Below are 15,876 nucleotides of genomic sequence, written 5' to 3' on the forward strand. Positions count from 1 at the left end.
GATTCGGTTCAGTTAATTTTCTTGGACACATTAAATGTCATTTTTTATTAAAAGATAATTTGACGTATAACCTTCTCCATCAGAATCTAATATCCTCTATCAATTAAGATTCGAATGCTTTTGCGCTACACGCAGAAACATGGTTATGGAATCCATTTCTTACTTTATTATTATTTGTTTGCGTTTAGAGCATTGGTGATAAAAACGATTCGCAAAATCGGAGAATTTAAAATCTGTGTTTATTTTTTTGCAGGCATTTGAAGATGTTCATTATCAAGATAAAAAGGAATTACGAAGGGTTTTGAAATATGCGGACCGCATATTCACATACGTATTCATTTTTGAAATGTTATTGAAATGGATCGGATATGGATTTAAAAAGTACTTCACTAATGCTTGGTGCTGGCTTGATTTCTTGATAGTTGGAGTAAGTAGCAATGACTTTGACCCTCAAGATGCTTTAAATATATTTAGTCTTTTAATTAAAACAAATTTATACGATTCCTATTAAATGACAAACAAATTAGAACAGCCTGCATTTTATACAATTATACATTAGTGTTTTGTAAATTAAGAAATTCCTATACAGTTTGAGTATGTGACGTATAGTTGATATCAAAAAATAATAGGGATAGACAACTATATAGCCTATCTGTGCCATCTCAGTTCAGAAACGAATCCTTATCGACGAACTAGCAAAACCTCTTTGAAAGGTTAATTATTGATTTCGTCTACTTGTAGTTTTTTTGGACCGTAGGCTTAGATCCGGTTACCAAGGTTGAAGTTTTTGCTTATGGCTAAAGTGTATTGTCGTTTGTACATTAATATTTTTACTGAGGGCCCCTAGTAGGAGAACAGCTGTTATTGCAGTACGTTTGCCGAGCTGCACCAGAGACGTCGTAGCCATGGGGAGTTGGAGAGGGTGGGGAGCAATAGCCCCCCAAAATTTTATCTTTTTCCTCAAATGGATTTTTAATAACATTGAATTACATATTGAATGACGTTCCATAAATGCTTGGCTGCATCAGCAGCTACATTTTTTTTAACAAACTCTTTATTTCGAGAACTAAAATGTTTTCCCACCATCAATTGATTTTGTCCCCCTAAAATTGTATTTCTAGCCATGCCACTGAGATGCACGGGCCAGGAGTTGAACCCTCGTTGCCTGATCTTGAATTACTTCATTGCAAAGCCAGGTGTTCTTCCACTGAATTATTGTGCAGAAGACAAATCCTGACCGCATTGTGATGGCCACGATTTCAAATTTTTACTATCGTCAACCGTCTTCTCTTATTCTGTTTTCACTGAAGAGTAAACACGTTTCATCCGCAGGTCTCCCTCATCAGCTTGATTGCCGATTGGATGGGTTTAGGTTCCATCACAAGCATCCGGTCATTGAGAACTCTCCGAGCTTTGCGACCATTGAGAGCTATGTCTAGGTTTGAGGGAATGAAGGTAAGTTTTAGCAACATCACTTTTTATGTTTTTGACGTTAAAAACTACTTGATACTAGCCTCCTAATAATGTTATGGGTTTTATTTATTGTTGCTCTACAGTACAACAGCTAAGGTCTTCTAGCGACAGGGCTCGTTTTAAATGTTATACAGTCAACCCCGCTTAATCGGCCCACGTTTAATAGGACCACCCGCTTATTCGGACCATTTTGCACTGGTCCCAAATCCAAATCCATTTTTCTGTACAATTTTCCCCGCGTAAACGGACCACCACCACGCTTAAACGGACCACCCTCCACCCTAAAATAGGCCTTTATGGTTAACGTTTTTTACTTTTTGCACATTTTTCTGGGAGGTGATTTCAAGCGGTACACACAGAAGCAAATGAAGAGGTAGAGGACATCAATTTTGATGCATCATTGAGTGACATAATTGGTGGAGATGAATACAATTGTATTGATGACGATATACAGTGCTGGGAGGAAGTGTGTGACGAAGATTTAACGGAGAATATCGTGGCAAGACATCGCGAAATTGATGATGAAGAAGAAGTCAACGACCAAGAAGACGAAGATGATGAGGCCGAACCTTTGCCTAAGTTTACCCATCGTGAAGCCAAGCATTGCGTTGCAATACTCCAAAAATATTTTGTCGAACAAGGAGCCGAGCAAGACCTCCACAAGCGTTTGGATGTTTGTGTACAGACAGTCCGAAAAATTGCTGATAAAGCCAAACGACAGACGACCCTTGATGCATTTTTCCAGTGACTACTGTACAGTACTGTATTTTGTTTTGATTGTTGATGGTGTTTTGGTTGTGTTTATAGCCGCAATTGTAAAATGCTTAAACTGTTTTCAAAAACGATAAAAAAAATAACGAAATTTGTTCTCCCCGTTTAATGGGACCACCCGCTTAATCGGACCAATTTGGCTTGGTCCCGATGTGGTCCGATTAAGCGGGGTTGACTGTATAAGGTTTACGATGTCATCACATTATTACTCGAAATCGGTACCGTTTTCAAGGTCTTCGGTTTGATCAAACCTGGAATCGATCTCAGATCTACCAGCACCAGAACCGAAAGGGAAACCACTCGACCACTGAGCTGATTCATTACTAGCCAGCTAGTTTGCTGATTGTGGCTGCAAGTTACAGTGCATCAAACTCCCTCATGAAAAAATTTTCTCATGGCAGTATATTAAAGTTGTACTTTCCTTAGAAAAAATCAATTGTGTAAAATATTACCAAATTTGGATGAACTCCACCAGGTCCACATCAAGCATGAAAAAACGAAAAATAGGGTCATTCCATATGCAAAAAAAACAATTTAAAAATATCTCGAATGCGATACCTCTCATATTCGGATGAAAATTTGTCATACTATGCCTTAGGCTACCAAACGAAAGAATCCTAAGTTTTAGATTAATATCTTAAAGGGTTTGTCCATGGCGTCCATTTGAATTTCGAGTACCACCCTCGTTTTTGACTTATGGGGGTAGCGCATAGCCACTTTTGTCGTTTTCAAGGTCTCATAACTTTCATTGCAAATGTAATAAAAAACTAAAATTTGCTCTGCTAGCTCATTACAAACTATACTACACAATTCAACAATAAATAACAACATTTCATGATGCATGGGTATCAGGTAGATCACCAAAATCTTAATATTTCACCCCGTAAAGGTATTTTTTTTTTCAATTTTTGATTGCTTCTGACACTCAAACCAATCAGAATATTCGTCTAAAACATGATTATTTGTAATACTTCGAAACGGTTGTGGTGCCATTAACAATGATGTTATGAGGGTCTGAAGATCCTATCAAACAGAAATTGGCCTTTTTACCCCTATTAACACCAAAAACAATATCTTGAGAAAGCTTACCAACTCTGGGCGGGGCAATAACTCAATGACCACATTGGCTTTGTGCTACTTCAAGGCAGAACATGCATGCCTTGTTTGGAACAGGTCGTACGTTTGCTGTTGAAGCCTACTATAGTGCGGTAATCTTCTGGTTTTTTTGCCGCAAGGTTAATATGCTATAACTTGCATCAGGATGTTTTCATAATTTATCTTATTGATTCTCAACCGGAGATAAATGTACCTCTGAGGATGAATTTCATTTATAATATTAAGGAGTTAAAGTTACTAAAATAAAAATTCAAATTCTATGATAAATACCCAAATCAGATCTGTAAAAAGCTAATAAAAGTAAGTAGGCTATCTGTAGATAAGCGGCAAAAGATAAACAAGACTGAGACGATTGATAATTTCTGGCTAATGTGCTGTATTTATATTCTATGTGTTATCATAACGCAGTAAAATAACAATCTGAACATCTAGTTGCAATTTCCATCCATATTAATAAAAATTCTTAGACTTCGTGTTCTATTATTTTCAGGTTGTCGTTAATGCGCTCATTGGGGCTATTCCTTCCATTGTCAATGTCTTGCTTGTTTGCTTAATCTTCTGGCTTATTTTCTCCATCATGGGTGTCAACATATTCGCTGGAAAGTTTTGGAAGTGTGTCAACATCACAAGCGGAGAAAAGTTGCCACCAAAAAACTTTACATACTGGACACTAGAAGAGGGGAACGTAACTGTACCAGAAATCAACAAGTGAGGAAAAACCATAGTGATTCTCATTTTTTATATTTCGTACATTCTTCTTTGTTGTTATGAGCCTTCACAAAAACTTTTGTCTAAACAAAATCAAGCCTATTTATTAACCACAAGTATAGAATAATTGCAAACAGTGCAATTTTTAGCATATCAAATGTTGAATTCAGCGGTTTAATATTCCCCTATGACTTGTTCCAATATTTCAAAACGTTTACAGTTTTACTAATTTCGCAGAACAATTTGCAAAAATCTGACTGAAAACGTATCAAAGGCTATTCAATGGCAAAATGGAAAAGTAAATTTTGACAACGCCTGGGCAGGATATCTGGCCTTGCTTCAGGTATGGTTTAATTTTGTCGTTTAAATGTGAAAAAAGAGTTTTAAAATGGATCAATCTCAAAACTTTTATCACGTTTCCCCACAAAAGTGCTACTTTTTCCAGCAAAATTTTTAAATTCCTACAGGGCACACCCAACCCAGCAAACTGCAGCTGCGCTGCTATGAGACTGAATCGTTACTTCTTTCACTGTCTTCTGCATTGTTAAGTCCGGAACCTAAATTTTGTTTCAGATCCGCTGCTCTTTGGTTGTCCTTCAAGAATGTATGCGTAAAGCAGCGTATAAAAAAGTGACTGTGGTGATGCCAGAAGTTATTAATTAAGTATCCAGTCACCTTTGTTGTATTGGCATATAGGCCTACTGTAGGCTTTTGCTGTTTGAACACTGTGTTTAAAGCATAGTTTGATGCTTACGTAGAACATGCAGTAATAGTCTTAAAATCGTATAAGCCATGAGGCAGTGCTACTGATGCTAGTTATGCCACACTGCACAGTGCACATATATCACAAATAAATCAAATATAGTTAGTACTATCTGAATCCTTAACAGCCTGTTTCACCTACACGGATCATCAGAAGGTTCTTATTCAAATAGAATATATAAATACAGTAAATTCAGTTAAATATAACTAAATTCAGTCAAATAGAATATATAATAGATTTTATTTGAATAAGAACCTTCTGACGATCCGTGTAGGTGAAACAGGCTATTAAGGCTTCAGATAGTAATAACTGTATTTGATTTAATTCGCTCTGCTTTGCTTTTTTGCTTAGCATTGAGCACTTTTTGTAGTATTAATAGTTTTCATTGTTATATGTGTCACTTAGATTACGTATGTGTTGTAGCTTATTGTTTGTTTTTTTCATGCAATAGGTGGCAACATTCAAAGGATGGACGGCTATCATGTATGATGCTGTGGATATGACAGACTTTGACCTACAACCTTCTTTCGAAAATAGTTTCGTTGTCTATTACTACTTTGTGGCTTTCATAGGTAAGAATCTTGAAGACAAGACAGTTCGTGTCCTGGGTGGCTGATTACACCAAGATTAACAGCCATAGATAGTGGTGTAACAATCATCAGGCCAGCCTCGATAGCATGGAACCTAAAAATGCTGCAGTTTCGACAACAACTAATCATAGTCAATTAAATTGAAGAAATTATATAGTCTACCTTAAAACTCGTCATTTGAAAATTTATCTTTTTATCCCAGAGTACGAACTATCGTTGCACTAACGGTTTTCAAAGTTCATAGTTTCCATTTACTACCTGAATGTGAGAAAATTATTTTATTTCCATCTTATGGAGATGACCTGACTTTACAAACAAAGAAACCGCAAAAAAAGCGACTCATGTTTGACTCTCGGTGTGTGTTTGAGCAAAGGAATTCAGGACAGCTCTTTATTCAGCGGAAACTGGTGGATGGATTAATTCACATACAACAACATTTCAACAATCGGAAACTTCACTCTGTCAATCTCGGTGACGGCGCTGCGTCAGTGGTTTAAAGCATTTACAAGTGTACGAAACTGCCAGGAATAAGCTCTCAAAGAAGCTTTCTCAGTTTGAGAATCAAGATCAAATCAATCAATCAATACCCTTGTCTTACATATAAGTTTGCAGAAAAGACAGTACCCGGATGTGGCATCTAGCAGATTTGATTTTTTCTCTGTTATTTCGTAGTCATTGAAATAACAAGGACCAAGGTGACAACTTTAAATCGGCATTTTAATTTTTCAGTATTTGGAAGCTTTTTCACTCTCAATCTGTTTATCGGTGTCATCATCGATAACTTTAACCAACAAAAGAAAAAACTCGGAGGACAGGACATCTTTATGACGGAAGAACAACGTAAATATTACAACGCAATGAAAAAGCTTGGCTCCAAGAAACCCCAGAAGCCTGTTCCAAGACCAAAAGTGAGATTAACTTTCTATTTTAGCCCAGACAACAAAATCCCTCATTTTACATTGATTTAACGTCTGCAGAGGTTGAATCAATGTAAAAATAAGAGATTTTTCTGTCTGAGAGGTTTCACTTTAAAATTCTACAAGTTGATTTCAGTAGTGGCAATACAGCTAGCCGGAAATGATTTGTTGAACGTGTTCAATAAACAAGCATCTGTCTTCAATTACATGCAAATAGCGCTTGTGGTGCTCAACAGAGTCACAAATGATTAAATATTCATTGTTTGAAAACTCAAGACTCCGCTATGTAGTAAATCCCTGCTATTGTGTAGTCCAGGGGTGATAACCGTGGAAATGACTTCTATAGGGGTGAATTTAGTCTATCAAAAAGGAACATAATTCAGATTTAAACATAGCTGGTAAAAGTGAATATGTATTAAGGAAGTCGGCAAAACATACACGATTATAAGAACTAATAACTATAATAATTACTAACAAAATATAAATTTATACATGTAGTAATTATTATGGTTCGCCCCGATTGCTCAGTTGGTTAACGCGTAAGAATTAGCGCGTAGCGTAAGCGTTAAGCATAAGCGTTAAGCGCGTAAGCGTAAAGCGTTAAGCGTAAGCGTAAGCGTTAAGCGTTAGGCGTTAAAGCGTTAAGCGTAAGCGTTAGCGCGTAAGTCCAATTTCGAAGAATTAAGCAGCGCTGGTTCGACTCTTCGGGTGTGCGCTTGAGCAACGCATTCTAAGAACTGCTCTCCATTCAGTGGCACCTAATGGATGAAATAATTCCCGGGCAACAACACTACAGTTATCGGAGAATTTCACTCTGTCAATCTCGGTAACCGGCCCTGCTTTAAAAGCCACTGCACGTATGCTAAACTACCAGGAATAACTTATCAAGGCATTTTCAATCCTAGGACAAAAATTCAAAACCAACTAACTGCAATGTTGGCATATTTTTATGAGCTTTTTTTTTTCGTAAACAGCTAAAATGTCTTTGCTAAGCCTACCATCTAAATAACGTGTTAAGCTAAAAAAATCAATTTTAGACCGCTTTTAGTGGCATTGTTTAAACAACAAACGGTAAAAGAATCTGTCACAATTTCACAATGGCAGCTTGAAAAATGCTGCGATTAAATAGACCATGTGCTCACTTGGCTGGTCAGCAAATATTTATCATTGACACAAAGAAAATGTGACCGAATAGTTTACAAACAAATATGAAATTGCAATGACTCATTTTTCTACAGTGTCAATATTATGATGGTTTTCGAAGTTTGCGACCTGTCTAACTTGAGTTGTTAAATATAATGTCCAAACCGGTCATTGAAAATGCAATTGTTTCGACAAGAAAAGAAAATTAATCGAAAAGAAATGCACAAAATCTAGACACCACATTTAGGCTCAGCAAACGAATCGAAAACTAAACTCTTTCATCAACGCTTGGAAGGAAACTTGTAAAACTGTTTCAATCTTTGACGCTGTTAAAAAATGAACAATTGAACATTTACAGAGTCAGATCTGATCAAGTTACTTGGCTTGGTATACTGTTGGTTCAACAAGACAATTAAACTCTCAACCAAAGCTCCAAAGTAAAATTAAAACAATTACCCATTTTTAATAGCACTGAAGATAAAAACACTTTAGTTTTTGAAACGTTTGCTGAACATGAGTTTAATATCCACACTATTGGGTGTTTTCAATTAAATTCACCAGACTTTCCAACCATTTTGCTCTTAAGGTATGAGCTACAACTTGTTTTATGATAGCCTACTATTGTTGTATTTAAGATAAGCGCTTACTAAGCAACAGCTAATCAATTACATATTGCACAGAACAAGCTTCAAGCATGGTTCTTTGATATCGTCACCCATCAAATGTTTGAGATCACTATCATGTTACTCATTGTGGCCAACATGGTAACTATGATGGTAGAGTACCATGGGATGACAGGGAATTACGAGAAGACTCTGGAGTATATTAACTACGTTTTTGTCGCAATATTCACTGGAGAAGCCACAATCAAGGTAACTTTTTGTCATATCCAAATAGTTCGGTTGTTGTGATTTTAGGCCACCACAGCATGCAGGGCTACTCAACTGGCGGACCGCGGTCCGAATCCGGACCTTTTGGATGTTGATAGTGGACCTTGAGCTTTTGGAAGAATAACCTCATTGCCACGTTTCAAGGCTTCTTTAACATATTTCTACTGGGAGGAAGCAAGTTTTATTGTGATTATCATAGTTACTGGGGGGCTTCGACTTCCAGACTCCCCAACACTTTCTCAGAAATGCAATTCGAGTTACATTTTACCTGAAAAAGTGGTGGGGTACAGATAGTTTAACTTTCGTGGTTGCATGTGAGAGAGAGAGAGCGAAATAACTTTATTTGGCAATCAGATTGTGAAATAACTTATTCACCGGACCGCTAAAAATATTCAACTTGTCAAACTTGACTTTTGTTAAGACTAGTTGAGTAACCCTGGGCCATAAAGCAATCCATATGCCAACATTGAAGAGATCTCAAAAAAACGCACACTTTGAGACTTGCTTGATGCTTTAGCCAAGATAGCAACACCTTAAAACTGTTGAAGGTCAACGATTTTGGCAAACTGAACGTGAAGCCAAGGAAGCAAATCTACGTGCCCATATTGAAGCATATTTGACATAATCTTGAACGTCTGTAATCTTGACCAATAATATTTTTTGAGAGGATTCATTGCTATAACAATTTTAGATGTTCGCCTTGCGCCATCACTATTTCAAGAATGCTTGGAATGTGTTCGATTTTATTGTGGTAATCCTATCCATTATCGGAAGTACGATGAGCGAACTGATCAGCAAATATTTCGTTCAGGTAATTTGTATTATAATTGAGTTGTGTGTTTGTATATTGTCTAACAACCTAAGTTGTGTAGCTAACTGCTCTAGGCTGATGCTGAGCTGCGTCGGAGTCTGCCTCGCTTTCTGACCTAGTCTTATTCTGAAACGATCCCTGTTCCATATCTAGAAAGCTAAAACCTCAATTGCTAAGGTAACAGGGATCAGTTGTCAGTAGATGTTACAGAAAATATGTTTCGCACTTATTCAGTGCATCTTCAGTTCTCCGATCTTCAGAGAACAGAGCTCAGAGTTCTCATCTTCAGAGAACTGAAAATGCACTGAATAAGTGCGAAATATATTTTCTGTAACATCTACTGACAACTGATCCATGTTACCTTAGCAATTGAGGTTTTAACCTAAGTTGTGTTTTCGAATCATACGAAGTTCTCAGGGTGAAAAATGGCAAGACATGGCGCCATGTCATATCTGAACAACCCCTTAACCTAAAATTGACAGTATAGGCCTTCACTGGTTTTAAGAAGTTATAAAATGCTCATTTAAGTCATTGGAGCTTCTAAATTGATCACTTTAACTTCCTTTTAAGAACGCTATCGAATCTGAACTTTTTAGCTTGTTTTTGACACCCTGTTAATGGCATTTGATTTGCTTGTACTACCGCTAAAAAAGAGCCCAACCCGGTACAAAAAATCTGGCCGAATTCCTTGGAGCAGAAAACTGCTACTTCATCCAAACTTGGACATTTAAAAATTGTGTAGCAAATCAATTGCATGTGAATATCTGCTGTGCGTTGTGGTGAATCTATAACGTGATGATGTGTTGGTATTTGGCGCTTTTAATTATACTTTTCAATTAGCCCACTTTTTCTTTCCAGCCAACTTTGTTTCGTATCATCCGTTTGGCAAGAATAGGAAGAATTCTTCGTTTGATAAAAGGAGCAAAAGGGATACGTACTTTGCTATTTGCTCTGATGATGTCCCTACCAGCCCTCATCAACATTGGCTTGCTTCTAATCCTTGTGATGTGAGTGGTTCGTTAGACTAACTTAAGCTTGGGAGCTAATCATTGATCACATGACTTTGTTTTCTTATTTTCTTTTACCTATTCCAACTTACATGAGGCAATATGTTAGTACTGATGACCTCTTAAGGTTGTCGTATAATGTTAAAACAGACCCTCAATTAAAATTTTACAATTCTTCATTTACTGTAAGTTTGTTGTTAGACAAACTCCACTTTGATACCGTTAACCATAAGTATCTAAAAAGCATTGACGTTGGTAATTAGCCTAGCTATAAGCAACTTACATAATAGCCTACTAGGCCTATCAATTTTATCACAGAGATAGGCTATACTGTAAAAGTGAACAGGTTAACGTCAATGGGTTAAACATATATTTTATTTTTGTTAACACGAAAATATATACTGACAAAACATAAATAAAATAAAACTTCCAAAGTTTTCAATGCATCTTTGTGTCCTCATCAAGAATAGCCTAATTTACGTCTGCACAATGCAAACAAGTAATAAAGTAGCAATTAGAGGTTCAGCTGGAACATGCACCAACTACAAACGATAGTTCTGAACTCAACAACTGGTACGAGAATGGTAACAAGTATACAACACGACGAGAAACGAATCACATTAAGGTGTAAAATACACATGCTTTCTATACATCACTAATACCCTCGACTGTAGGTTTATTTACTCCATCTTCGGGATGTCTCAATTTGGTTTCGTCCACCGTGGAGAAGTTCTGGATGATCTGTTTAATTTTGAAACTTTTGCCCATTCTTTCTTGTGCTTGTTCATGATCACTACTTCTGCAGGTGAGATTGTATAACCGCTTGCATTGAATTGTCTCTATCAACAGTAAATGATTGGTTTGATTAATGGAATCTTTATCTTCGGACTGAGAAAGCAACTTTAAGATATTAATCCTGGCAGTTTCGCGTACTTGTAGAGGCTTTGAACCACTAACGCAGGTCCAGTTACCGAGTTGACATGATGAAGTTTCCGATTGTTCAATGTTGTTGCCTGTAAATTATTCAATCCATTTAATCCGCCCCAGGGGATATGAAGAAGACTTTCTTGATCTGCCACTACAATTTAGTTGGATGAGTGCTGGTTTTTAAATCAAGCAACTTTGGTTCAATTGTCAGGTGCAGCATACGATAGAACAAAGCACTTCGAAAACTTGAGCGCCACTTAATAAATGGAATAATTCCCAGGCAACACTTGAACAATAGCGAGCAACTTCACTCTTTTAATCTATGTGAACAAGCCTGCGCTAGCAGTTCAAAGCCTCTGTAAGTATGGGAAACTATCAGGATGAAGCTTCAAAACTTTCTTCCTCCTTGGAAAAGCAACCTACACAATCAATAAACAAATCTAAATTTTCTCGTTGTAAATAAAGTAATATTACTGTAATTAAAAATCGATCCATGCAAAATACAAGTTAACCTTCTCACCTTCTTTAATTTGTATTCATTTAGGTTGGGCTGGGTTGCTGAGTCCCATACTTGATTCCGAGGATCCTTATTGCAACAGAAATCTTCCAAATGGTAACCCGAACCCTACAGGCGATTGTGGCAATCCGACAGTTGGAGTGATGTTTTTTGTTACTTATGTTATTTTGACTTTTCTGATCGTTGTTAACATGTACATAGCAATCATATTGGAGAACTTTGGCGTGGCAACAGAAGAAAGTACAGATCCTTTGGGTGAAGATGGTAAGTAATATTAAACTGCATGGTGGTCTGCTGAATTACGAGTGCACAATAAAATCTTCATTTCAACTTTGGCTGGAGATAAATAGTCGCGTGTTCAAACATTGAAATTACACTTTTGTTGTCTTTTATAATTCTATTTCAATACTACTACTACGACTACATTATCATAGCCGATGCGGCCTTTATGAACTAGAAAGGCACTCAGTTCGTATTTTTTTCCAGCCTTCACTATGTTGTGCAGTATCCCAAAGTGTTCTTGGTAGGCATTGCTTTTTGGCTATTTTAATAAAGACCTTTTAAAAATCCTACATCAGATGGATCAGTGTTATGGTTACCCCCTATACATAAATATTGGTGATTTCATTTATTTATGCGTTGCCGAGTGGTGAGAGCCCTGGAAGGACACCCGAAAGGGTGCCAGTTTGACACTGCTCAAGAGCAGGGCCGGATTTAGCTGATGGGGGGCCCGGGGCACTTTTAGATCGGGGGGCTCCCATGCAAAAACCACCTCTACGTCTACAGTAGCATTAATCCAGCACTGCACAGCATTTTGCAGAAACTTTAAAGGCTGAAAGGAAAAAAAATAACACAAAATTACATTTTTTCCACGTAGGGGGCCCTTCAAAAGTCGGGGGGCCCGGAGCACCTGCACCCTCTGCCCCCCCCCCCTAAATCCGGGCCTGGCTCAAGAGCATGCGTTGTGTCTTTGGAAAGACACATACAGTAAAGGCATGCTTGAAGGTGGACACGAAAATTGGCTACCTTGCATTCCCGTCCAGTTAATCTGAAACTTTAACCACCGGGTGTAAGCCTGGATACGACAAACAAAACAACACTTTAATTATTTGAAACTTCTCTGCTTACCATTGCCCTTCACATTGAACACTCGTTTTGTGGCTTATTTATTGTAAAATTTTATAAACATATAATATGGTAACTTTAATATAATACAATCTTTTATTGACTTGGAATTTATTATTTGTCATTACATTTCAGATTTTGAAATGTTCTACGAAGTGTGGGAGAAATTCGATCCAAAAGCAACACAGTTTATAACATATTCATGTTTGTCTGATTTCGTTGACACACTTGAGGCTCCGTTGAGAGTTCAAAAGCCAAACAATCATAGCTTAACTGCGATGGATCTTCCCATGGTTATTGGGGATCGTCTTCATTGTCTCGATGTGCTTTTTGCGTTGACAAAAAGAGTGTTGGGAGAGTCAGAAGAATTAGAAGGACTTCGTTCATCAATGGAAGAAAAATTCATGGCCTCTAATCCTTCAAAAGCATCTTACGAACCAATTACAACCACGTTGAAGAGGAAACAGGAAGAGCTTTCTGCCATTGTCATCCAAAGATGGTGGAGGTGTGTTTGGATCGTTTTAGCAAAGAGAAAAGCTGAAATGGAGAAAGAGAAAAATTTCGATGATGCAGATTCATCCGATGGTGGTGATGAAGAATTGTTACTTCCTCCAGATGAACTCGAGGAAGCTCTTCCAGATTCATTGCTTCCTCCCACTTACGAGAAAGCTTCAAAGCTCGACTCAGCGCCGCTCTGGGAAGCATCGACTTTTCCAACAGCAGCAAATGTTCGAAGCGGCCAGAGACCGACTAGCCTCATCAATAATAAAGAAATACATTCAAAGATGTCGCAATCCAGTCCGTCCACGTCCTCACCACCGGACACGTCGGCATCGTTTCCTTCATCTTCTTCAACTCCACATTGTGAAGGCATAAAAGTGAAAAGTAAAAACTCACCAATGAGTGGAGCGAGCCACACTAGTGATTTATCTAAAACGTTTCGCAATCTCAACAGAGTTGAAAATCGGCCTGGGTCGCTTCCGACTGATTCAGATGCCGAAAATAACAACGATGGGACTTCCCGCGACCCAAATCAAACATTTTTATCAAACGCTTTGAATAACGATTGCATAATCGATAATCAGACACCAACTGTCTGCTCTGAACAAACGGGGGCTCCTGCTGCTCGTCCTTCAGCACATCCCTCAGAAAGCGGGGACCGACCAAAGACTTCGTTTTCTTAATATTTATTTTTCTTTGTTTCTTGCTTGAAAGAGTTGACTAGGTCATTTTGCGAGTACTTTACGCAGTTTTCGCTCTGTCCGTTCGTCCGTTTAAAATTGAAACAAGAGATTTGTAAAAATGCCACTTCACAAGAAATGGTAATTTAATACAGTAGGTGCGGTGGCGGTGATTTGCTTTGAGAGAATGAATATTTAATCAACGGTAACAGTTTGTCCATGTTTCGATTCGAAACCATCTTTTCTACTTATTTTTGAAGTCTATCTGATGTAGATAGTCTATAGATGTAATCTGATGTCTATAGAACTTGCTGAGCATGATACTTTTAATGTTTGTGTAGACCAGGGGTGACGAACCTTTTTGCGGTCGCGGGCCACTTTGTCAATTACGCATGAGTTATCGGGCCACACAAATTTTTAATCGTAACCTACTATGAAATCTTTTAGAAGCGACTCAAGATATTGTTCATGAAAAGTAACAAACGACAGATGAAAGTAATAAAACCCACACAGTTGAAATTATCTTACGCAGAATCGAAACATACAACAGTAAAAATAAAAACAAATCAACTTGAGCAAAAAGGATAGAGCAACAGTAGGCCTACTTGCACTGAAGACAGTTTGATTTTCTAAGTTTAATTTTCCAGTTTAAGCGTTTGCTTTCATATGAGTATGATTTCTCCTTTTTTTTGGCTCTATCCTTTTTCCTCAAGTTGAAGAAATGTTTCGACCATTATGCTCCGAAACAACAAATCAGTTAATGAAATTTCTTTTTCAAACAACAAACAAAGCCCATGCGAATCATACTGCTAATGTAGCATTAAAGCAAAAATATTAAAAAATAACATTGCAGCATTGAATTTTTTTGGTTAGTGGGATTTTTGGAAAGTATTTTGCCTGATTAAGCGTTTAATATTAGGTCGAACAGACGATGTGGCAACTTTCAACTGCACACTAAGATTTTGATCTGTCAGTCTCGACCTGTAACAACCTGTATCAAAGGAAAGGTGCACCAGTGAAGGCATAAAACAGCTTTGAGATGTCTTTTGTCTTTAATGCATGAGCGATTGTCAAATTGTTTTGCGGGCCGCACAAAATTCTTTGACGGGCCGCAGGTTCGTCACCTCTGGTGTAGACTAACAATAATATAAACAGCCTATTCACATTGTTAACTTTGACCATGCTTGGACCAAGTCGTAATTTTACTTCTCTATGTACGGTAGCCTAAAGCTTCAATCACAACACTTGGATCCAACGACACTTGTAACCAGATTTTTCAGATGGATCGTCAAGTAAAACAAGACTTTGGCCTAAGCTTCAATTCAAATTGTTATTGCATCAACGAGTAGGCTACCCTAAAAGCCTTGAGATTTTGATAAAACTGCTGCATTTTCAACAGTTTCGTTTTCTTACGATTGTCTCAGTGATAACCCATCAAGCTGCAACGCAGTTGAAGATTTCAGTTTAAAAACAAGCTTACATTATTTTTTACGATCTGTTGGCAAAGCATGTTCTGACGTCAAGATTTTGTCAAAAACTAATGGAATGCGTCGTAGCCTCCAATACAATACAGTATGGTCCAATGCGTAGCTTCTTGTGGCTTTACAAAACTTAGCCTATCCTTCTATAGTTTAAAAAACGTTTTTGAAACTGGGTTTGAACAGCTTTTAAATTCAAGAATTTAACTGTAGGAGGACTACGCCACTCATAGCCCACCATTATCAACAAATTCACATCAAGCATAACTAAAATTTCTTTACAACTTTGTTTTTAATGTTTTTTTGTTTGTGGCTCTTCACTGACGATGACTATAGTGTGTGGCTATGATAAATGTGATTTGTGTCTTAAAGTAAAAATAACCGTGACTTGTTTTTGCTTGACTGAACTAGCCTATTGTAGTTTTAACGCGCAAGCTAAGCTATATAGACATCAGCCGA

The 15,876-nt window shown here is 37.5% G+C and overlaps 1 protein-coding gene across 1 annotated transcript in view; it reads left to right on the forward strand.

Moving 5' to 3' along the window:
* Positions 1–15,810, forward strand: part of LOC145768856 (sodium channel protein type 9 subunit alpha-like) — a 43,370-nt gene extending 27,560 nt beyond the window's left edge. The window contains exons 30-41 of the mRNA XM_082580462.1: positions 254–427; positions 1,333–1,455; positions 3,851–4,068; positions 4,306–4,411; positions 5,283–5,403; positions 6,151–6,329; positions 8,162–8,353; positions 9,063–9,182; positions 10,041–10,189; positions 10,864–10,994; positions 11,661–11,897; positions 12,894–15,810. Coding sequence (XP_082436588.1) covers positions 254–427; positions 1,333–1,455; positions 3,851–4,068; positions 4,306–4,411; positions 5,283–5,403; positions 6,151–6,329; positions 8,162–8,353; positions 9,063–9,182; positions 10,041–10,189; positions 10,864–10,994; positions 11,661–11,897; positions 12,894–13,942 — 2,799 coding nt within the window. The 3' untranslated portion in view covers positions 13,943–15,810. The remainder of the gene's footprint in view (positions 1–253; positions 428–1,332; positions 1,456–3,850; positions 4,069–4,305; positions 4,412–5,282; positions 5,404–6,150; positions 6,330–8,161; positions 8,354–9,062; positions 9,183–10,040; positions 10,190–10,863; positions 10,995–11,660; positions 11,898–12,893) is intronic.
* The last annotated feature ends 66 nt before the right edge of the window (positions 15,811–15,876 follow it).

Source organism: Aplidium turbinatum, chromosome 4, assembly GCF_918807975.1.
Source record: "Aplidium turbinatum chromosome 4, kaAplTurb1.1, whole genome shotgun sequence".
Classification (NCBI taxonomy): domain Eukaryota; kingdom Metazoa; phylum Chordata; class Ascidiacea; order Aplousobranchia; family Polyclinidae; genus Aplidium; species Aplidium turbinatum.